General features: G+C 47.5%; 11 protein-coding genes across 11 annotated transcripts; 5 read left to right on the forward strand and 6 right to left on the reverse strand.

The window, feature by feature from the left end:
* Positions 1–3112: 3112 nt before the first annotated feature.
* Positions 3113–5107, forward strand: M431DRAFT_243642 (hypothetical protein). The gene has a single exon (XM_024913732.1). It carries the CDS (start codon positions 3148–3150, stop codon positions 4711–4713), a length of 1566 nt encoding a protein of 521 aa, XP_024770346.1. The 5' UTR covers positions 3113–3147; the 3' UTR covers positions 4714–5107.
* Positions 5108–5332: 225 nt separating this feature from the next.
* M431DRAFT_540582 (hypothetical protein) lies at positions 5333–7020 on the forward strand (the record flags this gene model as incomplete). Its single annotated transcript, XM_024921074.1, has 2 exons — positions 5333–5913; positions 6057–7020. The coding sequence occupies 2 exons, from the start codon at positions 5333–5335 to the stop codon at positions 6796–6798; spliced, it is 1323 nt and encodes a 440-aa protein (XP_024770347.1). The 3' UTR covers positions 6799–7020.
* A 1935-nt stretch (positions 7021–8955) lies between these two features.
* On the reverse strand, positions 8956–10518 carry M431DRAFT_511588 (hypothetical protein). Its single transcript, XM_024919686.1, has 3 exons — positions 9976–10518; positions 9610–9867; positions 8956–9492 (listed from the first exon to the last, which is right to left on the reverse strand). Exons 1-3 carry the CDS (start codon positions 10309–10311, stop codon positions 9238–9240), a joined length of 849 nt encoding a protein of 282 aa, XP_024770348.1. The 5' UTR covers positions 10312–10518; the 3' UTR covers positions 8956–9237.
* Positions 10519–13453: 2935 nt separating this feature from the next.
* M431DRAFT_150678 (glycoside hydrolase family 16 protein) lies at positions 13454–14933 on the forward strand. Its single transcript, XM_024912822.1, has 2 exons — positions 13454–14545; positions 14606–14933. The coding sequence occupies exons 1-2, from the start codon at positions 13748–13750 to the stop codon at positions 14684–14686; spliced, it is 879 nt and encodes a 292-aa protein (XP_024770349.1). The 5' UTR covers positions 13454–13747; the 3' UTR covers positions 14687–14933.
* Positions 14934–15063: 130 nt separating this feature from the next.
* Positions 15064–16195, reverse strand: M431DRAFT_150681 (hypothetical protein; the record flags this gene model as incomplete). The annotated part of the gene is made up of 4 exons (XM_024912823.1): positions 15064–15417; positions 15479–15649; positions 15768–15776; positions 15857–16195. The coding sequence occupies 4 exons, from the start codon at positions 16193–16195 to the stop codon at positions 15106–15108; spliced, it is 831 nt and encodes a 276-aa protein (XP_024770350.1). The 3' UTR covers positions 15064–15105.
* Positions 16196–16679: 484 nt separating this feature from the next.
* On the reverse strand, positions 16680–17623 carry M431DRAFT_511590 (hypothetical protein). Its single transcript, XM_024919687.1, has one exon. It carries the CDS (start codon positions 17470–17472, stop codon positions 16768–16770), a length of 705 nt encoding a protein of 234 aa, XP_024770351.1. The 5' UTR covers positions 17473–17623; the 3' UTR covers positions 16680–16767.
* Positions 17624–18248: 625 nt separating this feature from the next.
* On the reverse strand, positions 18249–19539 carry M431DRAFT_94592 (hypothetical protein; the record flags this gene model as incomplete). Its single annotated transcript, XM_024924605.1, has 4 exons — positions 18249–18742; positions 18801–18879; positions 18944–19311; positions 19395–19539. 4 exons carry the CDS (start codon positions 19537–19539, stop codon positions 18249–18251), a joined length of 1086 nt encoding a protein of 361 aa, XP_024770352.1.
* A 928-nt stretch (positions 19540–20467) lies between these two features.
* M431DRAFT_511592 (hypothetical protein) lies at positions 20468–22677 on the forward strand. Its single transcript, XM_024919688.1, has 3 exons — positions 20468–21405; positions 21478–21937; positions 21992–22677. Exons 1-3 carry the CDS (start codon positions 20615–20617, stop codon positions 22463–22465), a joined length of 1725 nt encoding a protein of 574 aa, XP_024770353.1. The 5' UTR covers positions 20468–20614; the 3' UTR covers positions 22466–22677.
* A 92-nt stretch (positions 22678–22769) lies between these two features.
* M431DRAFT_94520 (hypothetical protein) lies at positions 22770–23300 on the reverse strand (the record flags this gene model as incomplete). The annotated part of the gene is made up of 1 exon (XM_024924601.1): positions 22770–23300. The coding sequence occupies one exon, from the start codon at positions 23298–23300 to the stop codon at positions 22770–22772; it is 531 nt and encodes a 176-aa protein (XP_024770354.1).
* An 809-nt stretch (positions 23301–24109) lies between these two features.
* M431DRAFT_19524 (hypothetical protein) lies at positions 24110–25059 on the forward strand. The gene is made up of 2 exons (XM_024913252.1): positions 24110–24773; positions 24826–25059. Exon 1 carries the CDS (start codon positions 24206–24208, stop codon positions 24749–24751), a length of 546 nt encoding a protein of 181 aa, XP_024770355.1. The 5' UTR covers positions 24110–24205; the 3' UTR covers positions 24752–24773; positions 24826–25059.
* On the reverse strand, positions 24808–25205 carry M431DRAFT_243751 (hypothetical protein). The gene has a single exon (XM_024913733.1). The coding sequence runs from the start codon at positions 25071–25073 to the stop codon at positions 24864–24866; it is 210 nt and encodes a 69-aa protein (XP_024770356.1). The 5' UTR covers positions 25074–25205; the 3' UTR covers positions 24808–24863.
* Between the last annotated feature and the right edge of the window lie 417 nt (positions 25206–25622).

Below are 25622 nucleotides of genomic sequence, written 5' to 3' on the forward strand. Positions count from 1 at the left end.
TGGGGGCTGTAAATCATTGTTCAGAATCTGGAGGCTGGAGCCTGCCCCCTCGCTTGAATCCGTCGGGCGGTGCGGGCGATGCTAACGCCGGGTATCTTACTCGTGGATCCGCGGTCTTTCGAGAAGGTCTATCCGTCTCCAGTCGAACACGGTCCGCGACTGATGCAGCACATGGGACAAATTGCGCCCCTTTAATGAACTGAAGGCTCTTTATTTTGCAACAGGGTGGATCTAACTACACTAAATGTAGGATACGACATCGACATTTGAGGCACCAAGGCTGTTTGTCCCGGGATGCTGAGCCTACAGAGGTTCTTTCAAGGGAACTATTGGCTTCCAAAGTTCCCCACTTGTTCTCAGCGGGAAGATATGAGGTTCATCCACACCAAGAGCAATCGTATTATCCACCATTCACCTTTCAACAAGATAACCGACGAGGGGGGCTGAAAAGCGGGGGTAGGAGACATTCTACTTTCATGTGATCGTCCATTGCGGCATCTTTTACTTCAGAAGCGGCTCAAATGGATGTGGCATCTTTAATCAGATAAATCCTTCTCCCCTTAATTAGGAAACGTGGTTTTAGATACTAGCTTTCACATGTATAGTGTCAGATATGTAGGTGGTCAGTAGACATGCAGTAAACAAGCAGCAATTGATCTACGGATGGGAGGCTGGTAAGGTGTGAGGCTTGCGGTTTGCTTTCAGGTGGAAGTGTACCCAAAACGAGAAGGAATGCAATATAATCTTTTAGGATGCAAAACTACCCTACGAGGATGATCAACTACCCCTTACAATCCGGGCAGATCGTTAATCAGCGTGTTGTAACAATATGTGGCTTTTTAGGGTACTAGGTAGGTCTTAGACCAGTCACGAACCACGTACTTTTGACCAGTTTTCCTACTTCCTAGTCCCAGATTTGAAGGGTACTATTAGTACAAGAAATATTTATTTTTAACTGTAAAGATGTTATATTAGATTTACTATGTACTGTTCTCCATAGGAGTAGTATGGCTGGAGATGTGCCAAATGATCTTATCATATTCTTCCATTGTAAAAGAACAAGCATGTTCTTGCACCTCCGTCCAGAGACTTTGCACATCTCAAATATTATCACTCACCAACAAGCTCCGTAGTTCGACATAGTTTCCTGAGTTTTCGGGTTTCAAGGCACTAATGCGTTTCTCTAGTAAACCACTTCCAAAGCTATTGTTGTTGAGGAACTGCTGGCGACGTCATTCAGTTACAGATCTGGCAACTCTGCAAAAGCTTGAACAGCGGTGTACAGACCAGCAGCATGTTTAAGCTATATGTACAATGCTGTCTGGGGAGGTTTTGTCACATTATTAAAAATTGTGCAACGAGAATGTATCAGCAGACATAGGTTGTTCAGAGACTCAATTGGCAGAGGGTCAGCACCACAAGTTGGACATTAGATTGTTAGACATAGTACAAAGAAAGTTCGAAGAGCCAATTGAGCTTGGCCAAAACATGAAAGGCATCAAAGTCTATCTTTCCCAGAACAAAAACGGATGTTTTAGTGCCAGTTATGTCATTCTGAAAAAGCCATCAACTTGTTAATGCGATGGTTACATCAATGGTCATCAAACGCCGACATCTCCTAGTTGTCTGGAAATGGTTAACACAACAATCAACCAAAAAGTGAAAGACCTCGTATCAGTGGCGCAAATAACCTGACGGTTATACGCGTTAAAACTGCGGGTACTACTCAAATTTCCCGCCTAAAGAGACAATCTTTTTACATTCAGAGGGTTTAAAAGTCGAATGACCATTTTTCACATTGCCATTAGTCGTCGCAAATGCTCTGACTGGAGGCACCTACTAATCACGGACGCTGTTGCAAGCGTGGCCTCATCAAACATAGTGTGTCATACAATACGCAGAATGTCGTGCCCAAACGCCGTGAAGTTACAAAGGCCTGTCTTTCGGGCTAGTTTGATGTGAAAATGTGCTTTAAAATAGCTTCATCAGAATATGCAGCGAGCCTGAGAGAGTAGCTGTCGACTTTTGAAGGTCCCTCCTGGTTTAATAACCCACAAAGTCTCCATTTGGCGCTATTGGGTGTCCCGTGAGGGACCTTTTGCTCTCTCTCTGACGATCCGCCTTGCATTAGAATTAACCAAATCGGTTCATCGCTTTCACCAAGGTATTCTTTCGGTAGGATCTTCTTTTCTGTCAGACGCTATCTCCAAGTTTAGTGCCTCATTCCTTGCAGAAGGGTTTAGAAAGACTAGTGGACTTACGACTCTCTTGTAAAGTCATGATTGTAAGCTGAACGCGTATCCTTATCCAAAGAGATACGGTGTCAACCCCATAGACGCCTGCACCGTGCAGCATGAGCATTCATGGTTGTGCAAATGCCTACTAGAGGTTGGGCTGTGTAGGTCAAATTGAAGACGAGAACCAACCAGCAGCATTGCATTCATCTCACTTTATTATATCAAAAGGCAAGTGGAGAGCTTTCCATTACTTTAAAATAATGGTTACTGATTTTAGCTCGCAGATCCCTCCCCACGCGGACCCCGAGGCGGACCCCGAGGCGGTAGGCGAGAGCAGCGACAACGCGCTTCACATGCCTAAATGGTAATAATGAAATTTTTCTAGCACGAATCGAAATTTCAAGATGAGAATGGCTTTCTTGTCGGTGTGAGATATGTAAAAAGTAGCTCTTCTCTTGCTGCTATTTCTGTCACAAGCTGACTAAAAACAGTCATCACGCAACTCGACACTATTCAAGTCCAGTTATATAACTAATGAACAGACATTGACTCATATAACAGAATCAACTCATATATCAGGTAACAGAAATCCTGCTACCATCGAATTGTTCAAGCTTTTGTCATTGGCTCATTCCTCTATCCTTTAAACTACTAGTAGTTCTGGCAAATGCCTAGCTATTAAAGCGACAACTCTATCGCAACCAGAGTCTTGTCGTACCAATCCAATGGAAACAATTAAAAGCGATAAGCACTCAAATACACACCAAATGAATTAAAGTCTCTCAAACTAATACTAAGACGGGCCGGTCTGTAAGCCGGGGCTTCCGAAAGCTTGCGTACAAGAATGACGGCGAAACCACAACTAGTGCGGTCAGCCTCACCTCTTCCGAATTCCATATCAACATTCATCATGCCGTGGGCGATTATCAACAAATTCTATCCTCGCGCATGCGAAAATAGACTCGATATTAGCCATCCAGAGGTTAAGGCATTCAGAGCCAAGTTCTTTAGAGCAGCCTTGCTGAACTTTGTCATCTATATTCTGCTGTTCTTCTGTCTTTTCTGCTATCTATATGGAACTCTCTTTCAACAAGTTCCCCGAACCCATAACCTTCACATCCTATGGGTAGACTATGATGGCGGCATCATTGGTGATGCAGTACGCAATGCGTACAACTCTCTACGGTCACATGAGTTTCCGACGTTGATTGAGCGATCAGCATCCCAATATCCGACACCGAATGACCTAAGAGAAGCTGTTTGCAATACCCATTTTTGGGCCGCCCTGTACACGTCTCCTGGAGCATCCGCGGCTTTAGGTCTTGCCACTGCAGGGTCAAATACGTCACAATACAATACGTCAAACGTACTGACATATATTTGGAACGAAGCCAAATACCCTACCGTTATGGACAGCGCCATCTCGACTAATCTTCACACACTATCCGACGCTGCCCGAGTTTCTTACATAGCTCTCAACGGCACGTCGGTTTTCCCTACGATCCCACCCAATAACTCTGCTGCCATATCGATCTTCACCAATCCGTGGACATTAACATCTATCAACATCAAACCCACTGTGCAGGGAACTCGGACAGTCTATAACACTGTCGCCATTGTGTTGATTCTAATTGAAGATTTCTTTTATCTCGCCACCATCAACGGACTCTATGCTCAATTCAGGGTCTACTCGCGAATTGCGCCTGTGCGCATAATTCTTGTCCGCGATGCTATCTCTATCACATTCACCATGCTGGGTTCATTGGTAAACTCTGCGGCGATCTGGGCATTTAAAGCCAATTGGCACGTATCGGGTGGCCAATTCGCCTTGAATTGGCTGATTATATGGTTACTCGCTCATACAAATTTTCTTGTATTCGACGTTTTTACTATCTGGATACCACCGCAATACGTCTCCATGGCCCTTGTCTCTTGGATTGTTATGAACATCAGTTCAATCATACTACCATTCAGCGTTTCGTCTCCATTCTATCGTTGGGGATATGCTTTACCAGCGCACGCTGCCTATGAACTACTCACAGATAATTGGTCCAGTGGTTGTAATCCACACTTGTCTTATGCCCTGCCAGTCTTATTCGCCTACGAAGTCATCGGGCTTATCTTAACGGCCATTGGTGTATACAAAAGATGCCACAATGCCTCCATATTGGAGGAAACTACCAAGGAGGCAATGAGATTGCGAGTGGAGGCGGCGCTCGAACTAGAGCGAGAGCAGGACACCTTCGAGGCACAAGAAAGCAGCAAAAAAGACTCACAACATCCGGGTACTGGGGAACCTTCCCGTGCGACTACCAATACGGGTACCTTTCAGGGTGACAATGAAGCAAGTAGAAGACAACGGAGGCAGAGTAATGTCGAAGCCCTTGACGGCGAAATCCGTCGGATAGAGACGCGGGCATCGATGCTGTCGAACATTGGGCCAACTTTTCGCCTTATCGGCTCAGAGGATAGCTAATGTGTCTCACGGCTTTCCGCTTGGTTTGTTTTCATGTACATAGCTGTATTATACATCGCTTAAAAGGAGTCCTTTCACCTGTATGCCTCGTCAGCCTTGTTCCCTATCCTTCTAGAAGCGATCGGCCAACTCCAAAGGCGCGACATCAAGCACCAGAATTAGGTCATTAATAAGTTCGTTGCAGGAAAATCATGCGACGGATGCATTCTAGCCTTCCCATTAGAGGCTAGGGGGCCTCTTTCTGTTCTTCGGCCAACAGCAAAATGCACAATCGTCGACCAACAACATGCCGATACTACATAACCAGGGGTGTTTTGCAAGGCTCTCATTCGTGTATTTTGGCCACAGTTAAAACGAATACTGAAGATCTTTTGTATATAATGTTAAAATTAAATGGCTAGATGCATAAAGGGGCTTCTTCCAAAGAAAAGTGATGGCCGCCATACATGTGTTCTACAAGTTGAGACACGGGTAATTTTGCACTTGCGATCGAGCCCTTTCAAATTTTTACTTCGGTATCTCTAAATCTCAAGGTCTGAGCTTTCTAGTTCTCCAGGCGAGCATCAATCTCAAAGTTCACGTTCACCGATGCAATTCGATCGATAGCCGACTGCTAGCCATGCAAACTACACACACTTCCGCAACACCCACCCGCATCAATCTCGGGCCTCTGACAACAACCTTTAGTCCGCCAAGCGACTGTGCATCACTGCGATTCATTACTGAAAATGAAGTATTTATGGGTGCATCCTTAGGCTATGGATGCTACGACGTTCAGACGCAATGGGTGCCATGCTCGGAAACTTCATTAGATCTGGGGTTTGGCTGCAGTACTGTAATTGGTGATGTTATATCATGGATGCCATGTTCTTCTGCACGGACGACTTCTGATAGGAATCATGACTGCACGGTTCACCAAAACCTAACTGCTCGCCATGATTTCTCCTTGATTCAGTCATGCTATCCTTCAGGATTCGCTTCCTCCTTTGGCCGAACGGATGATAACATTAGCAAATGGACTTCTCAGCCTTTGGTCTACTCTCCTGGATTGGCTTGCCCTTCTGGATATTTGCCTCAGTGTACCGTAGAGCGCGGTGAAGGCCTCTCTCATCCAGTTACGACAAATACAATGGCGCCTACAGACAATGCGATATGGAGCATGCTAAATGACGGTGAAATTGCTATAGGCTGTTGTCCATCGTAAGTACAACCCAATTCGTTCCTCAAGTCGGCGCCGTCCATTCTTTGGTCCAGCAGCCAACCCGATCTTATCATGATTGCTATCATTTTCTTCTTAGATATATATGTACTTAGGCGCAGTTATTGACTCATACTGTTATCAGGAACTACGCCTGTGATTCCAATTCTCCCCACATTTGTACTTCACAACCTCACGCAGGCGATATTATTGCGATAACAGACGGCATATCCTGTGGTGGCGGAGCAGAAACAACAAAATCGATCCCCTCAACCGCCTTAACCGCCCAAGCGATGAAAATACTCTTGATACAGTCCAACACTCCAACATCAACTTCTCCCACTCGAGAGACTCAGCTTCCTAGTGAAAGATTTAGCAAAGGAGCGAAAATCGCAGTCGGAGTAGTCGTTCCTGTAGTGGTTTTCTTGATAGGCGTGGCGCTCGTCTACTTTTTGCGGCGAAAGAAACTACAGTCGACACCAGATCAGGAAGTTTCAGCTGGAGGAGATGGTTCGGATACGGCACTGAAGGCAGAGCTGCAGGGCAGCACTGGTATCGCTACTCATGGACCAAAAGGTGCCACATTTGAGAAACCTGAACTTGGTGCAACCGAAACAATAGCGGAATTATCTGCAGGAAGTCCGATACAAGAACTGCATAGCAACAGCTCTGTAGCAAATTTGCACGGTCCCATTGTATCAGGTCCTGAACTCCAATTGCCAATTGGAGATGTTGCTGCTGGGGAAACTAAGCAACAATTAGCCAAACATTCATCGAAGCAAGATCCTGAAATCACAGCCACAGGGTTGTGGGACTGGAGCAACTTCAATACCCTTGGGGAACCTGATGAATCGGTGAGAACCTCAATTACAGGGACGCGCAAATAGGAATTCGCCAAGATGCAATTGATGACACGAACTATGCCATGTTGCAACTACACACGCATCATAATACGATATCCGGCCTACATGCATGTCAGAGAATAATTGAGCAGTCTCTATGCAGAGTTGAACAGGGGAAACAGGTAGAAGGCATTTGTGCGCGTGAAGTATTTGTACTGTATGATAACGGCACACAAATCAATACACTAATACTCACCATCATCTTTTTACTTTCTCTTAAGCTGTATTAAGTTCTCTAAGCGTCTCATATCTCTAGCCGATATCGATCCTCCCATGTGTTGGCAAGCTAGCCATTCTAAACGACTCTTTGACGATTCGGAAGTTTCCCAACCTCAAAGAAGCTTTTTCGAATAAACAAGGGAAAAAATCACATGTGGTGCGGGGCAGTCAAGATTATGTCACCGGCGGTTATCCTCTAGACTTGACAGATAGCACCTTTCCGAATAACAGTAATTGTCGAAGTGACTGAGCAATTTTCTGGCGATTCGCTCAGCGTAAGTTTCATACGGCCTCAATACCAACTCCAGCTAGATTTTATTGAGATAAGTCGGGTTTGGCTGGAATTCGGAGTGGGAGTGGCTTCAATGCGTTCGACGACTGGAGGACTAGCCATCGGTTCTTCCATGAGAATGTGAACGCAGCGTGATTTTACCTATATGTTGCCGATGATCCTCAGATACTGAACCCTGTAGCCTTGACAACTTCGTTCCTATTTTTTCCAACAGTGAGTACCTCTCGAGATGATAGTTTTAACTTGTACATAATGATCATCCCTTTCGTGTGAACATCCTCTCTAAACAGCCGGTGAAAGAGAAAGGCAGTGGCGTCGTGCTACTAGTACCGACAAAGCTGTGCCATATTGATATCGATCGTGGCAAGAGTTTTCAAGGTCGAGTTGAAGTTGATGCGTGTCGGCCGCAGATTTGCTGCTAATGCGATGCAGGTTCGATATGAGTTTGGTCCGGCAATAATGGGATTCAAGGGCGTAGCTACTAAAGCAATGCTAAGAGATGCCCCATAGAGCTGTTATCTATTACCAATAGGTGCTAGCCATCAATTTTATCGATCATTTCTCATACCATAGGTACGGGCTTCCCCGCTAATACTGTTGCTCAATCTCAGCATCGAAAGTACACATATCAGCAACAACGATCAAATCCGCCTCAACATTCATGCTTCGTCTCATTTCCACCGTCAAAACATTGGAATCTAACTTCTACTAAAATCTACAAGACTCACATTCTTGGTATGCAAAATAACACGACGTCATCTTTTCCATCTTTACCTCGAGTTACTTCACGGTGTAAGTCACTTTCAAGAGACCCGACGGGGACAAATGGCGACATAATCGCCATTCTATCCACTTCCCAAAATTGCATGCCGTTTGCAAATGGATAGCCGTTGAATTGCTTAGTTAGGATAATACCGAATGGGGAAATCCGCGATAGCCTGTGTGCGTCGGGTGGCACGAGACGCGCTGCATATGAACGCCTTGACTCTCGCATTTGGGACTTCAAATAAGTCGTTGAGAATAATTCTCGCTCTACTACCTAACCTTGACAACAACCAGGATCAAGTGGTGTACTAGTTGCAAAAGCCAAGAAATAGGGTGCGAATGATCAAATATATTGCTAATGGTGAGCCTTATTGTGTTACCCCAGAGAATACAAAGTAATATCATGCGCACACAATTTTGAATGGGATGCCGCTTAGTTCTTCTTCAATAAGCAACTATTGATTAGAATTTCCCCATATTTTGCCAGTCTACAGATGTGACTCTATCTTCAAGCGGGGCGTGGTGATGCTCCCGATTGAAAGCCGAGAGACTCGGGCGTATTTCGAAGGCCCGGCTTGAGGGTCGGGTAGTTTCTGTTTCTTCTATAGTTCTCCCTTCTTTACACCAATTACGTTGCGGGGAACATTTGTGTCTTGCCGTAACCCTTGTCGTTCATCTCTAAGAGGGCATGAGGCGCATTCAGCACTCAAATTTGACAGAAGAGGTGTGTGTTCATCTAGTTGATAGGCTACCACACCAGAAATGCTTCTCTAGCTACTGACTAGGGTTAGCTTACATGTGGGATACAGTCCTTTCGCCGAATTGACGCCGGAACTGACAGCACTCCATCATACATATGATGGCATCGCCGATTAATTTAAATCAGGCTGGTAATACGTTACACTTCTATGGTGGCTAGATGCGACGATGAATAGTCTGGCCTTAATTGACGAAGCTATTCTATCAAGTGTAACTCCGCTTACATAGCCAGCTTCACGGCCTCGGTATCAACCCGACATGAACCCGACGTCAACAACAGCAATATGACAAGAGACCCAAATAAGCAGGCGGTTGAGTCATCTGTCTATTTTGGTTAACCGACCTTATCATTTCCACTTCGCCAAGAGCCATGGCGGACAAAACGCCATTCAGATCTGAGTCTTCGCAATGGTCTCTGTTGCTTCCTCCTTCCACTCTGGTCGCCAGCGCGTAAGCGGCGGCCGTTCTTTAATGATGTCTCCCACGCTCCACAGCATCCTCTTCTTGTCCGTCTCCTCTGCGGTCTCATTGTCAGGGCAGATGACATAAAATTTGTCTTGCTCCATCTTCTTGTATAAGTAATCGGCTACCTGTTCTGGTGCCCACGCGCCCGCCGGCTTCTCCTTGGTCTGACCTCCCCCAGTCTAGAGAAGAGTGTAACACGTGAGATTCATGCAACATCAAAATAATATGAAGGGTCAAATAAGATGAAGCATAAGGATAAGAAGAATAGGACACAAGATTCGACAACGGTGACTTACCATGCTAGTAAACGTCCAGCCCGGGACAAGAAGGTGGACACTGGTCTTGGTGTCTCGAAGGTCCCAGCTAAGATGCTCGGCAAGGGTCTTGACGGCAGATTTTGAGGCATTGTAGGCAGGATTTCCTGGGGGATTTGTGATGCCTTGCTTGCTGCCGGTGATGACAACGGAGGTGGGCCGGCTTTTCGCCGCCTCTTGAACTACCGGGAGGAAAGTGTTGATTCCATGGATCACCCCAAAAAGGTTCGTCTCGAGGATCTATGTAGTACGCATTACCGTCAGTGGTGGAAATGCCATCCCTCTGCTCCATCACCATCTTCTTCATCGAGCTCTAGTTTCCCCTCCTCCAGATGGTTTGGCACGTACATTTCTAAAGTAGTCAGCATCTCCCCAGGTCCCCCTAGCACCAATGCCAGCATTCAAAACGAGAAGCTCAATCGAGCCAAAAGTCTTTGCGGCCTGCTCCCTAAGCGAAGTCCATTCATCGGGCTTGCTGACATCAAGCACCGAAGTGGCTACATCTGACGATGATGAGCCGACTTCAGCCTTGGCCTTCTCCAGGGCCTCGGCGTTGCGATCTACAAGCAGCAGCTTCATACCCTTGCTGCGGCACAGCTTAGCAATGGCCAGGCCAACGCCGGAAGCGCCGCCGGTGATGAGGGCGGTTGCTCCCGGAGCAAAAACTGCGGCTGCGGCGGACATTTTTGGCGCGCTGATGGATCGGGTGGGATGAGAACAGAAGACAAAACAAAGAGACCACAGTTGTCGGACTAGGAAGTTCAAAAGCAAGATGAACTAGCCAGCAATGATAGGTCTGATGGTGCAAGGAACACAACAATGAAATCCCTCTAGTAGACTTATTATATCAGAACGGAATCGGGGTTAAACCCGGGAGACCGTCCGTGAGAGTATTATTCCCATACTATCCAGTTGTCTCCAATTTGGAGAGAAACTACATTATGATTTCATTCCCCGTAAGAATGGCCACGCTTATGGGGCATCAAAGACAAAAAAACGCGGGGTTCACAGCATCCGTGAGCATTCCGGATAAAAGTCCGATGGCTATTTCGGCGATAAGATGTCTTAAAAACCTAAATGCGGGCGCAATCGTACATCAAAAAGACATAGATACGATGGGAAGGAAAACTGTGTTATAACCTCATGATGTCCCTGACACTATTCAGACCTGATAGAGATCGAGGCCACAGCCGGAAGATCTGCACTCTCGGAGTGGTGGTAATCGCCTATACATGTAGACAAGCTTTCAAGACCAGGTTCATCGTGAGGGGCCAACGATTACGCTGCTTCTAGGACCAGGATCTGAGCTCCGATCCTTCATATGCGAAGAATTGACTTGAAAGGGGAATTACAAGGTTCGGTAGCACACATGTAATAAGCCGCCAATGCGCCGGGAACTTCTTATGAGCGAGACTGTCCCGAGAAGCTTCCCGAGAGGCTACGACTCCACGGGCGCTCAGACTCTGTCCGGAAGAGGCATCTCTTAAAGATTACCGTACTTGTCAAAAGCAGGCCCTAGAACATGAGCTAATCGAATACGCTCAGCCCCAGCATCCCCAGCACGTGTTGTCTCTCTACTAGTATGTGTGGTATGTACGAGTACGACGGTCCAGATGAGGCAGCAGGAAAGATCTGTGGATGCACAGAAGAGCGGCAATGTCGCACAGCATGGCTGGCTGAGAGCCTCGACATGCGGGTGAGGCTTATTCTGAAGCTTCTTCAATGGGACGCTGATTACGTCGGGTGCAACGCTCTGCTCTATTGGGGATTGATTCTTCTGAGCTTCCAGCTTAGCGCTCCAATGCAATCTGCAGGTCCCCGGCGGCTTACATACATACATACACGTACAGCCGCAGCTGATGAGAGGCTGGTGATTGCAGGTCCTTCTATGTACGTATGTATGCTGACATGACGCTGTCCATTCAGGGAGATGCCTGCAGGGAGATTTTAGCCGGCAGCGAGGCTCAATTCAAGTACCGAGGATGTCTGGAGAAGACATGGTCTTCACATGGACAGAACTTGTACTCCGTACGACAAGTATTAATGTACGCTTCGAAGCGTATTCTATCTTTGACCATACAAAATACAACATGATCGGCGGTGGAGTAGGGATTCCCCTAGCAAGCGATTCAAGCATCGCAATCCTTCCGTCAGGGCCAGAAACATCAAACGTCCAATCTTGCCTAGCCTTGACGGCCATATGTCGGGCACACAGCCAAAGTGCCGGCTATTGGCGCCACATATTATCTGCGGCTATATGGCAGCCGTTGCCGCTCATGGAAGTTGCCTGAATGGCTAGCAGATATACTAATGCATCACTGAAATTATACACGCAGTCTGAAATATACAATAATATGACTCGCGGGAAGCTGGCCCAGAAACTAGCCCTGTGTCTTCCATGGAAGCTCACATCTCACTCGTCCTATTCCCGGGAGAGGGATCAGGAGCAGACCTGATCCCAGCAGTCATATTCCCACTCGCTCACAATATTCGCCCGCTAACCTTGATCCGGGAGGCGCCAAAAACTCGTGGCTCCGGGGCGGCAATTCCCAAGTTGATAGTACCCGCGTGTGATGGAAAGATGGTGTGGAGGCCAGCGGCCCTACTTGCGTTCCATCAGTCATGCTGATAGCAACCCCAGGTTTTGAGTTCGCTCGAAATGGCAGCGTGACATTTTCACGATGGGCTTACAAGGGACTCATGAGGGTGGTGAGTGAACATGACTGCCATGATCGGCCATCATCTGGCTCGGGCATTTGTAGCTGCTAGTGACCAAGTGCTGGCGCGTTGTGATAGATTGCCTTCATCACAAGCTCAATGCGCCATCGAATCATGTTAATGCCGCCTCAAACGCCGGTCTGCCTTCGCCCCTAGTAGTCGTTCGCGCGTGGTGGCTTCTGCACCCCAGACGACCCCATGCGCGACAGGGGGCCATGACCAACAGCCAGGCACAAGGCCCTTTCGATATGGTCTCCTTCGAATAGTAAGGTGGAAGAGAAGCAGCGGAGAGCCCCCATCTGCAATGGTACGCGGCGCCATCCGGGCCAAGCTTCTCTTGGCGTCGTGGGATCTTATGCTATTCGTCTATCTCTCATGGCTACCGCCTCTCCTTAATAGGACGGACCTGCGGATCTTGACACCGAAGGAGCGACAAGGCCCCGGAGACAAGTGAGCAGGAAATTCTCCTCTATTTCTCCTTAGGCTAATCACTCCCGTCCTTATCCCATGTGTTGTCTTGGACTGAGACAACACATGGATCATGACGACGTAGATCGTTGCTCGCTATTGCAAGCTCGATACCGGGCGGCAGATTGACCCGATCATGCCCTCAATCTCTCATCCGGGAACCCCATCATCATCATGTATCCTGGTCGCATGAAAGATCCAGCGACCTTAATAATGAGTCTCTGTCCCAAAGACCATCGTCCCACGTGTTGCATCCAGCCTATCGGCCCGTCCGTCAGAAGACGCGCACAGATTCCTGTTCGAGGTAGCATTTCGACTCTACAACCCTTGATAACCCCAATCGAGTCTTGAAGCGCTTCTCCACCAATTGGTCCGTCTCCCGGAACATGGTCCCCCTTCTGGACTGGTGGGCCAAGGTCATTGGGGAGCTTCTTTGTCTCTTGGCCAGGCACGCCGTGGGTTCATATGGCCCTGGCTCGAGGGCATCTGTCTATTCGCTCCCCACTGCGGCCCAATCACGGCTCCGGCCTTCTCTCGCTGTTATCACGGATGACAATGGCGTGTCCTTGCTTTCATTGGTGGCATGCCTGTATATAGTCTCTTGGAGAGTTTTCACCTTCCGAAACGGCATTGGGTATGACTTGGGGTCACTAGGCAAGCCCGGGCCAGAATCAGGATTCTAAGTCGATTTCGATCTCGAAGCTGCTCTACATAAAGGAGCAGACTTCTTCTCGTCGATCCCCTTTTTTCTTTTTGTATCACCATCAATATCTTGACGATATAGTAGCTTCTTTTTGGCTCAGGAGCCCTGCATAGTCTCTCCTTTCCTACGAAAGCCCCTATCCTTGTACATATACCCATACTCAAGTTGTATATACAACACCAGTACATACTATATACCCTCCTTTTAACCCCTTTTTGAAACATATACAAAATGTGGTCTCCCAAGGTTGCTGCCGCTGTCCTCGCCTTTGTTGGTGCTACCAACGCCTGGCAGCCCCCGACATACAGCGGCTGGAACTTGGTCTGGACTGACACCTTCGCTGGCAACGGTGGCACTTCTCCTAACCAGAACAACTGGAACATCATTACCGGAAACCTGAACGTCAACGCCGAGCAGGAGACCTACTCCTCCAGCACCGCCAATGTTCAGCTCAGCGGTGGAAGCACCCTGCAGCTGGTCCCCTGGAGAGATAGCAGCAAGGGAACCAGCACCTTTGGTGGCTGGACCTCCGGTCGTCTTGAGTCTAAGTACACATTCACTCCTCAGGCCGGCAGGGTCACCCGTCTTGAAGCCGCCATCCGCTTCGGCAGCAACGCTCAGGCCAACAAGCAGGGTATCTGGCCTGCTTTCTGGATGCTGGGTGACTCCCTCCGTCAACCGGGCGGCAGCTGGCCCAACTGTGGTGAGATCGACATCATGGAGACTGTCGACGGCCAGGCTACCGGCCACGGTACCCTTCACTGCGACGTCTACCCCGGCGGTATCTGCAACGAGGGTAACGGTATTGGAGGCCCTGTCAACATCGCCAACGTCAACGACTGGCACGCGTGGCGTGTTGAGATCGACCGCACTCCCAGCAGCTGGCAGTCCGAGACCCTCACCTGGTCTCTCGACGGCACCAACTACTTCCAGATCACTGGTTCCCGCATTGGCAACCAGAACGTCTGGAACAACATTGCTCACAGCCCCCTCTTCTTCATTCTTAACGTTGCTGTCGGTGGCAACTGGGTACGTTCCTCCATAATATCTACTTTTAGTTTGATCAGATACAGCTAACACATGTAATAGCCTGGCAACCCCAACAGCGCCACCCTCGATGGCTACGGAAGCATGATGGAGGTTGGCTACGTCGCTCAATACTCTACCTAAGAACCTTGCTTTCTTGAGGTAGCTGTTTGTGACATGCGATACCACAGTACATAAGCCTGAGATCCTCTCGGGCTCAGTGGCAAATCAGGAGGATGAGCATTTTCACTTCCTCTTGTCACTATGCACATACATGCCCTTTTATGATGTATATATCCTTTTTCTTCATGTATATATTGCGCTTTGCTTTGCGAAGATGAGTGGATAAGTACGAATTGATGATGCTTATGTTTATATATTTATATGAGCTGCTCCTATTGCGTATAAGTGACATAACCGCATGTATAGACCTGGCCTGTCAGTAATTCAGAAGTCCAAAGTTGGGATGCTGCCTCCTGGGTTGTTGCGTGAATGTATATGTACAATATTCTAAAACTACCTGACCTGTATCTACCCCAAAAATATAGCCTGTCTATACCTTTCTATGCCGCGCCAGCACTGTCTTCTACCTGTTGAACAAATGCTTGTAGCTCGGCCACCTTCTTCTCAGCTTCCTTCTTCCTCTGTTCTTGTAGATCATACGTTGCCTGCAGCTCATCAACCATGAAAGGCTTCAGAGGCGCCTTCTTGGCCGCTCTGTAATCGTAGACAACGATATCCTCAAAGCATTTCGCCGCAGGTCGTCTTTGCTGCTCGGAGTACATGACGGCTTCCAAGTAGAAGCGGTCAGAGCTGTAATCCGGCTTCGTGACGAGCTTATGCAAAACTGTGACACGGTCTGGGAAAGTCATGGGCTTTGTCGAAATTAGCTCTAATTTATGAAGGAGAAGTGAAGGAGGCTTGAAGGAGGCTTACAAATTTGAAGTCGGTCCTGATACTCGCCAAGATGAGGCCGATGCTCTTTGGTGACATGAGATCAAACCATTCCTGTTGGTACTTGGGGTCTGAAAATTGTGCAAGGTTTCTTGTCCAATTGACACGGCCAGACTCAGCGAGCCGATTGTATATGACATTATTGACGTGTCCTTGGCAAAATTAGTAACTGAAAACAATTGCGGAATGTTGTAGCTAGTTACCCTGCGATGTAAATACGTCATTAGAACGAGGCTTTAAAGTGAGCGCATCTCAGAGTTGGGAGACTTACCATCATGTCCTTTATTAACCAACAAGAAAAGAAAAGGTTAACACTGTTTTCTTATTTGAACACGGCACTCAAGGGTATCGCATCCTTACCATGTCTCCCCATTGCACCATGTGTCTATCCAACCCTCGCCTCTCCGGGTCAACCAGGTATCCTTCTCGTCCAGCTGAGAGCTCCAGCCAATTCTTATCCAGATATGCCAGTCGTTCCCTTACTTCGTCTACCTTTTTCGGTGCAATTTTGAGCGACAGGGATTGTTTCAGTCTCTTCTGCAAGTCCGATAGCCACCTTGAATTAACTGCTCCATTTTCCGATGCTGGTGGCGGCGTTGCCGCACGTAATCTAGCTGTGGTTGTCAGACTGCGAACTGACGACGGTCGCATTGCATGAATGGCGACATTGCCTCTGATTTTTGAAACCGTGCTTTTCATGTTTGCTATGTTCTGTTATTACTCCGTGTAAATACACGAAGTGAGGCTCTCCGAAAGTGTTGTCTCAAGGTGAGAGAATACTCGCACGGCTTAGTTACCTGTAATTTAGGAATCGGCTATTCTCGGTATCTCTCTGTCTTGCCGCCATTCTCTGTTATTTTAGCCGTTTCCAGTGGGTCATGTCCCGGCATAATGAATTCACTCGATCCTAATGTTGATTCCCAATGATGAGTCCTCCGATGCTAGACGGATTGCGCCAAAGATATTCTAATCATCGTAATCGAAAGTTGACGTAACACGGGGTGTGTTTTGATCAAGACGACCAAGACGACCTCAATCTTACATGCATGCGCCTAAATAGATCGCACCGCTGCATGCATGATTGAAGCGGCATGGACAAGGATCGAAAGCTCAAAGTGTTGGTAGCAACACATAATAGCTCTACCAAATCGGATCTATTTACAACGACATCAATACTTTATCGATGCAGGTACCCGAAGTTTTCTTTAATTATACTATGTACGCCGTAATTGCTCTCAACTATTCACAAATCGTCTACAGCCGTCCTCAACTCAAAATGCTTGGTTGGTGCCCTGGTAATCAGGGTTCGCCTTCTTCCACTTCAACAGCTCTCCTGCCCATGTCATTATTGGTGCCTTTTCCTCAGTCGCCAACGCCTGTCGAACAACTGCATCAGATAGATCTTTCTCAATCTCAAGACGAGGCAAGTCTTCCTTGACAACCCTCCACTGCTCCTCTGTGAGCGCCTCTTTCGCCAGCTCGTACCACCGGAACTCGGTCCTTATTCCCAGCCGGAGTGCCTGTACGGCTCCTCCAAGATTCTCCGGAATATGGGGTGTGGTGTGTAGTGACATGGCGAGCCAGGCTTCCCTGGCGACCGATTCGCTTTCGCCGTGCTTAAGTAGTAGTTGCACTGCTTCATCGGCGGAAACAATCTCAAAGCGCTTGGGATTGCCGTCATACTTCTCCACTGTGCTTAGATCATGGTAGATACAAGCAACGAAGAGAACGTGAGGCTCAACTGAAACCCCCTTGAAGGCTTCAAAGGAACCGGGCAGCCCAGCTGACGACGAGTTGAGCAGCGCTTGGGCGTAGATGTACAGGCGGAGGCTGTGGTTGAAGAGAGATGGCGAAAGCGACTTGAGAGCAACTTCGAGGGCCTCTTGGGCAGCGGGATGGTTCGGCACCACAGCTCTGGCAGCGGCGCTCAAGGTGGCCCGCTCAGTAGACGAGGAATTGCCAGTTGTTAGGCACATGATTGAGGTTGTAATCTGTGATACAATAAGTATCCTTTACTGGTGAGATTTCGAGAGTCACTATGATACTTTGAGATGATAGTCAGAGGAGATAGGAGAAGAGACGGAAACTGATGGGTGACAGTCTTGGTTTATATAGCCCAATCGACTCGACGATTTGATTCTCTGGAGACCATCGAAACGTCAATTCGATGTCGCGATTGCTTACAGAAGTTACTGGCGACTTGAGCTGCGGCATTCCTCTGCGGCATACTTTGGCGCGCCCTACGGCTCATGGCCTGTCCAATAGTGGCCCGTAATTCCGAGCCCGATCGAACCCGATCCGCTGGTATACAACAGCAACGCTGAGCAAGCGAGACAATGCGACTTAAGCTGCGGCATTGCTCTGCGGCATACTTTGGCGCGCCCTATGGCTCATAGCCTATCCAATAGTGGCCCGTAATTCCGAGCCCGATCGAACCTGATCCGCTGGTATACAACCTAGAACTCTGGTTTAGGGAACATAATTAGTACCGTGGGGTACTTACTTGGGTTAGAACAGCAACGCTGAGCAAGCGAGACAATGCGACTTAAGCTGCGGCATTGCTCAGCGGCATACTTCAGCTGCATTAATGAGGAGTTGCTCACTGATCTACAATACATAGATGTGTAAGTCGAAAGAGGAACAACATCAGAAGACAAATTATTGTGGTTTTGAACAGTAATTTTTACCTAAGTTATGGATTCTAGCCTACTATGTGACAGTCTCGAGTGCGGTGTTCCATCTTGGAATTCACTCACTCGTCCTTTGCAATTTTCAGCACAATACGGCCCAAAACATCACCCCTCTCCAGCTCTTCATAAATCTTGGGCAAGTCTTCAAACGGACGAACCGTAACCTTGGGCTTCACAATACCTCTTCGTACGAGATCCACCGCCTCCAAGCATTCTTTGAGCGATCCAACCAAGTTACCAGTTATATGAAGACCCTTGATTACGATAGTGCTGATAGGCGTTTCGAGATATCCTCTCTCTGCAGGAATTCCAACACAGCTGAGCGTTCCGCCAACGGCGAGCATTTCAGCGGCCTGAGCAAACGCCTTTGGGTTCGCCGCCGTTACTATGACGGCATCCGCTCCCCCGTTGGTGATCTCGTGAATCTTCTCAATGAGATTGGGAGTAGTCGTAAAGTCGACGTAGCCGGTTACACCAAGTGACTTCAGGAACTCTCCTTTCTCGGCACCGCCGTCAACGGCGTATACAATGGCGCCCTGTGCCAATGCATATTGAACTGAACATTCGCTATTAGTATAAACGAAATAATATGGGGATATTCGTGTGATAATTACCTGCGAGATGACCCAGTCCACCACCAGCACCAACAACTACAACGGAATTTCCTGCGCTGACGTTGCAATTTTTGACTGCCTGAATAGTTTTTGTTAGTAACCAGTGCATTGGCAGCTGCATATTAGTATACTGCACAGCTTACCTTGTAAGTGGTCAGTCCAGCACAAAGAACAGGGCCGGTGGTAACAGGATCGATATCATTAGGCAGCAGGGTAAGATAGTCAGCATCAAGAGCGATGTACTCTTGAAAGCTTCCATCTTCATGATGCAAGTGGTTCGTGCTCTTAATGCAATGCTGCTCCTTTCCAGCCAAACAAAAATTGCACCGCCGGCAAATTCGACTTGCGAATCTGATACCGACATATGTGCCAACCTTGATGTCCTCATCTACTCCAGGACCCAAGGCAATGATGCGCCCGATACCCTCATGCCCTCCAATATGAGGTAGCTTGACATTCGTAATTGGTGTTCCCTGAGCTGACGCTGCGATGCCAGCTTGAGTGTGGAGATCTGCACGGAGTAAGGCTTAGAATTGTAATCAAGAGTTTGACTGTCTCGGAAATACAGCTTGGTGTAAGTGACTTCATTCTTACCGCTCTGGCAGACGCCCGAATAGAGAACTTTTGCTAAGACTTCATTGTGACCCGGCTGCGGCACCGGATAGTCATGTACAAAAACAACTCCGCCGCCGAGTTTTGGGACAGTAGCCGCTGTCTGGGTCTTGGGAATGTTGACCATTGTCGCAGGAAAATACGGTCGCGGATAGATGTAACGACAGTGAGTATAAGAGTGCTTGCGGATAGACGCAGTTGTCACGGATAGATGGCGGATAGATGTCTACTCGTAGCGTGGCTGAACAACTTTATATACCACGTTCTTGCGATGGATGAAATTTGATCTTTTATAGCTATTGCGACGAAAAACATCGATTCCATCTTTACCACCAAATGTTTTGATTCGCCCGGTTGAGATAGTGTAGTCACGCGCTGGTTGTCCGTACGGCCTCGACGCAATTTCTCCAACTTCCCCGCCAATTTGCCAAATTGTCCAGCATTTGTCCGGGTGGCCAAACCAGATCGGCAGCTTTAATCGAACTTGGCTACGGTGATGTATTTATTGGGCGCATATGATTTGACAATTTTGGTAACTTGGTTGCCTGCGTCAGCACTTTGTTTCATGTGATGTTGTTTGTTTGCCTTGCTTCAAATGCACATCCCAAGACAGATGTACTCCGTGTATAAGTCGAAGCAGCCGGGAATGACACACCTAATGCCTTGCGTTAGGTACGTGTAATTTGAATATTAACATCTTCCAGTATTATCTTCCATTGCTCAAACACTTTGACTCTGAAAAAGTGTTTCCCCGTGTAAGTGACACATGATGCATACGAATTTGAAATCAGCTTCTATCCGCACACTCCGGATTTGCCTATAATTCTAGGTTAGCCAACCCGATACCCGGCATGGCACCGCAGTCGGAGCTTTTCTTTAGCTCATCGTAAACGCATCCCCTCAACCTTCAACCCCCGCTTAACCCCCTCGTTCGTGGGGGCCAGTTGAGCGTCGAACGCATAGTACATGCACCTGCACTCGTATTCCATACATAAAGCCTGTACCCAGAGTTATGCGTGACTCGCTCGACGGACAAACTTGCACGAAAGCCCAACGCCATGGTTGTCATTCGTCCTCCGCTCCACCGTGACCGGTATCAGGCCTGGGCTCAGTAATTGTCCGGCCAGTCCTCAGTATTTCCTTAAATTACTCCGGACTCAGCTTTTTTGGGGCTCTGTTCCATCATCTGCGCTCAACCGCCCATGGCCAAGAGATCCTGCGATTTCTGTGTTCAACGCAAAACTCGGTGCGACAATGGTCGGCCATGCCGCAAGTGCCTTGACGCACAGCCTCCACTCGAATGCACCTATTTGAAGCCGGTGCTTAAACGCGGCCCAAAGACTTCCAAACTCACCCAGCGGTGCAATTGGAAATGGAGAATTGACCCTCAGATTCAACCTCCAGCTTCTCCCGGACATGTCGATTCGAACTCGACGGGATTCGCCGCCAATACTCCGGCCTACGACAAGGCAGAAAGGCTGTCTCTGTCTATACTCAGACCAGTGATTGAGGCCTACAGTTCCCGCATGTATCCCGTCTGGCCAGTCCTCCATGTGCCAGATCTCATCACCAGGCTTGAGAAGCAGGAAACGAGTGATTCGCCATATGATGATGTTTATCCCATGACACTGGCACTATGTTCAGCGACAATGGCGCAATTGAACTTGACTGCAATGAATGATATTCCACCTCATATTACTAGCGAATATATGGAAAAGGAGTGTAACCGACATCGCAATCTAACAAATTATCGAGAGCATCCTTCCGTTGAGGGTGCCCTCGCGTCTTTCTTTCTCCATGTCTACCATGCCAAGGCTGATAACAGAAATGCATCCATGGTCTATCTGCAAGAAGGCATCTCAATTGCTCGACTTCTCCGTCTGGACCGGATAGAGCTCGAGTCCTGCCGAATTCAGGATGACCTCGATGATGGTCAAACTCCAGTAACTGCTCACAAGCGTCTCGTTTATATCCTCTTGTGGGTTAGCGAAAGGTAACCTACGTTTGAAGCCATGTCTCCAATTCAAAGAAGCAAAGGAGCTAATACTCTGTTTTTCAAAATCAGGGGCTACTCTATCCAACATGATCTCCCCATCTCCATACTTGATACAGTCCGGATTCCGACGGACAACATGGATGATTTTGACAAGTACGGAAGGGGACTGATCGAACTTGCTACGTTATTCGCGGCTTTCGACGCCTTCTTTTATCGTACAGCCCGGTATATATACGAATCTTACCAAGGCAATTCTGATCAGCACCGTCTCATAGCAGTCCAGCGATCTTTGGAAAGCATCGCACCAAAAGCTTCTGAATATGATTTGGTGCAGCGGGCAGATTACAATATTACCAGGCATTGGATGCGAATTCTGATTTGGCAACAAGCCATGTCTCGAAGTCTGCTGTCGTCCTCTGCAGACGACGAATCAATGACCTTTCTCTTTCCTTCTCAAATAGCACAGGATTTTCTTTCCTCAATTACAGTCAATTCGAAGGAACATTTGGTTTCATTGGGAAGAGACCAGGTACGTAATATCGCATAAACGTGTCAACTCGGCTCAGATCTAACAAAGATATAGCTGATTAAATCCTTTGAAATCACAAATACACTAGCAGATGTGATATTATGCACCACCAGTGCCTACAGTACTCCTCTCGTGCAGGACTCCTACAACTCTCGCCGCAAATCGTATTTCGGTGCGCAACGAGAATGTTGGAAGTACGGACCAGCAGATTTTCTACACGCAATGTATCAGACAATTTCTCCGTTCCTAACCTACGACAAACGGCTGAACGATATGATACGACTCAAAGCAGCAGATGCGTTGTTGCGGTCACCAAGTAGGATAATTCCGAGGGGTGTTGGTGAGGGATCACCTGCAGCGGAAGAAGGGCAAGAGGATGAGAACAATGGGATTTTGGAGCAAATACTGGGGTTAGCGACTGAGGCAGATTCTTGGAACATGAACACTGACCTCGATGGCTTGGATTTGAGTCTAGATGTTGATGAGTTGGGTCAAGTCAAGATTCCGTTCAGCAGTGATACACTGTAGACATTTTGACGGTAGTTCTTCTTGCTGTCGGCTGGCTTGTTCTATGTAATGGGATGTGTGACAGAGTATTGCGTGACATAATGAAGCTCTTTGGAATAGTTGTCTTATTAGATATTGGAGTCTAAATCCTACCACTGAGTTGCTGTAGTAGGTCCCCTCTTTACCCATCCTATCATACCATTTATCTTGTCTCTCTCTCTATATAAATTACAGCTCTGAATCCACACCACGTCCAGCATGGAACAAATTATCACAAGCCATTAATCCTCAACAGCACACACACACATATATATATGAGCAACGTCTAACCGGAATAGGCGGCAACAGCGTTATTGAAGCCATCCGCTACTTGTGTCTCAACACTCGTAACCGCGGGAACAAGGTCAGCAGGCGAGGCTGCTGTTAGCGCGTTGACATATCCAATAAAAGATGAATTCAGACTGTGCAAATCACTAAGAATCACAGCTTGTCCACCTTGCAAATTGGCCCAGGCATGTGCCTGATTTCCTATGGCTGACAGTGCGCCAAGAAACGTGGGGACGAGGACCTGTAAGTCTGAGAGAATGGTGGTGCCGCCTGCTTCAGAAAATGAGCCGGCAGCGTTGATGTTGGTAGTTGCCTCATTCGTGATAGCAACGAGACTCTGCACATCGTCGTGAATATTGAATGCACCCTGTAAGCCACTTGCAGGATAGCCATCTATGTTGTTGCTGAGGGTGGTCCATTGGGGACCGATTCTTTGGTTGATGTCATTCTCAACTGTAGTCGCATCACGGCGGAGGATGATGGCAGCGGCGGTTGAAGCGAGGAAGAGGATTTTGGTAAAGAGCACCATTTTGATGACAGGATTGCTAGTTCAAATGATTACGGTGTAGGGGAGTATGACTGAGAAAATGAATGTAAAAGTGAGAAGATATTCTCTAGTGTTTACGTTTATTTGCACTGCAGTGAATATGGGATATATACATATGTTCGGGATAGGGTGTGCACCGCCAGCTGCGATCTTGACCAATATCAAACCGTGTGACATGTCATATTTCAATGGACAGCTCATGTGTGATTTAGGCATAAACCATCCTTGATAGACGGTAAGTGTCTTACTGAGGTAGAATGGTTGGTTAACTTCGCCCAACGATCTAATATGTGAATCCTCACTCTGCCTCTATTATACACCCCACATTGTTTAAGACAACATACATGTACATATAACCTGATGTAACGCCCACAGTTGGTAATATTGTCAACTAAGACATTCTACCAGCTGGCTTGCTAAGCTTCTCTAATTTAATAACGATTTTACTTCAGTTTACGCTGACCGCCTCTTCCAGACTGAGACATTTCGTGTCGGTCCACTTCGCCCGCTTATTGTCTTACGGCAAGCGGCATCAAAACCTACACATGGTAAGGATATGCGCTCAAAGGATAACAGACGTGTATTTCGATGCTTCTTCTCTAGCAAGTTTGCAGTTTTGTCACCTTCCTGAGTCACGCGTATGGACAACTGAGACATACACGTTTACGGCTGTGACATGGGTGTTTGTTACCAAGACACACGTCTTCATCACACAATGGCTGTACTCGTACCTACCCACGTCCCATCTAGGGAATTGGATATAAAACATATAAGCTTCAAGGTTCTCATTCCTCCTCAAGCACCCTCACCACCAACTGTGTTTACCTATTTCTACTGTCCCTTTGATCATACATTCTCTCTGGCCGGTTTTCACTAAAAAGAACGAAATGGTAGCCATCGCGAAAGCCCTTTGGCTGGCTTCAACTGCCACCGTTACCACTGCTACTCCTATCGTTCGGCGCGATGTCATTACCGTTCAGAATGACATTACACAGAAGTTGGGCCCGGGTTGGTTTACCCTTAACCAGGACTTGAATGGTTTCCCAAGCAGCGGCTTTGCTGGAGCAATTACCATCCGAGACGATATTGCAAATCTAGTTACTATTTTGGAGACTACAGTTTCTGATATCAAGTCTACTGGCTCATTCGGGACAGTGGCTGGCACAACCATCCTTGCCGACATTCAGTTACAAGTGCCCACAATGCTGGCTTCATTAGTAACTATAGGGGCCCAGGAACGCGATTGGGAGGCTATGCAGGGTGCATCTTGGATTCTAACTCAACTGGAGTCAATGAACATCGCTACATCAAATTTTATGGATGCTGTTATAGCAGCTGAGCCTCTTCTTCTGAAGCCTGGTGGTCTTGCGTTGAAGGCGGAGATGACAGGTGCTTTTGACACTTCAATAGCTTACTACGGCGCATCGCAATAGCTGCACGCCTACTCCTTTCGATGTAAGCTCGGGATTTTGTCATGGTAAATATGGAAACTGAAAAATACGAAATTAGAATGGTTAGGGTGTTTGGCATTGGATTGAGTGAGGACTATGGAAAGGATGCGGCACGAGGCAGCAAGTGAGTTGGAAAACATAAAATTGAAGCTTGAATTAGTGGTAGGATGCCGGATAAAGAACAAGTTAAGGGTATGAAACATTGGATCTTATGGGCATAACCAAGGAATAAAGTCAAATTCACGATACAGATACCAAAAATAGCCCCATATTCATCGTATGGCTGTCTCCTACAATGCATCATATTCCAGCCGACGCCATGAGTCAGATTGCACAGCCGATCAATCGCTCTTCACTGGTTTAATATCTGCCCGCTTATCCTCACGGGTAGGCCTTATGCAGTAGCTTTCACCCTATTGAGCATCCCTTCTATGTCCGTGTTGGCGGTCTCGTTCCCTACAATGCATGAGAAAGTTGAGATCCATACAGTCAGAGTAACGACATCTTGCTTTTGGTTGCAGTTCTCAGACGGCCTTGCCAGGTCCATAATAGGTATCTGCAAGACGTCTACTGTTTAGGGGGGTGGTCCACTACTGCTCTCATGGTCGTTAGACTATCTGTATAGGCACCTGTAGTCCGTGATTGCGCATCTAAAATTTCCATCTTATCTGAGTTTCCAGTAGCACGAAGCGTTCTTTGTATCCCTGCCTCGAATAGGTGGTAAATAGCACTGGATGTATTCCGTATGCTGTGCTTGTTTCATGCATTTAGTCCATATCAACGTGGTGTAGCTACAGATGCGGGTGCCTGTACTCTGCTCTGGAGTCCCGTTAGCGTCATTGGTGGCGTGGTT

This window comes from Trichoderma harzianum (genome assembly GCF_003025095.1).
Source record: "Trichoderma harzianum CBS 226.95 unplaced genomic scaffold M431scaffold_13, whole genome shotgun sequence".
Classification (NCBI taxonomy): Eukaryota; Fungi; Ascomycota; class Sordariomycetes; order Hypocreales; family Hypocreaceae; genus Trichoderma; species Trichoderma harzianum.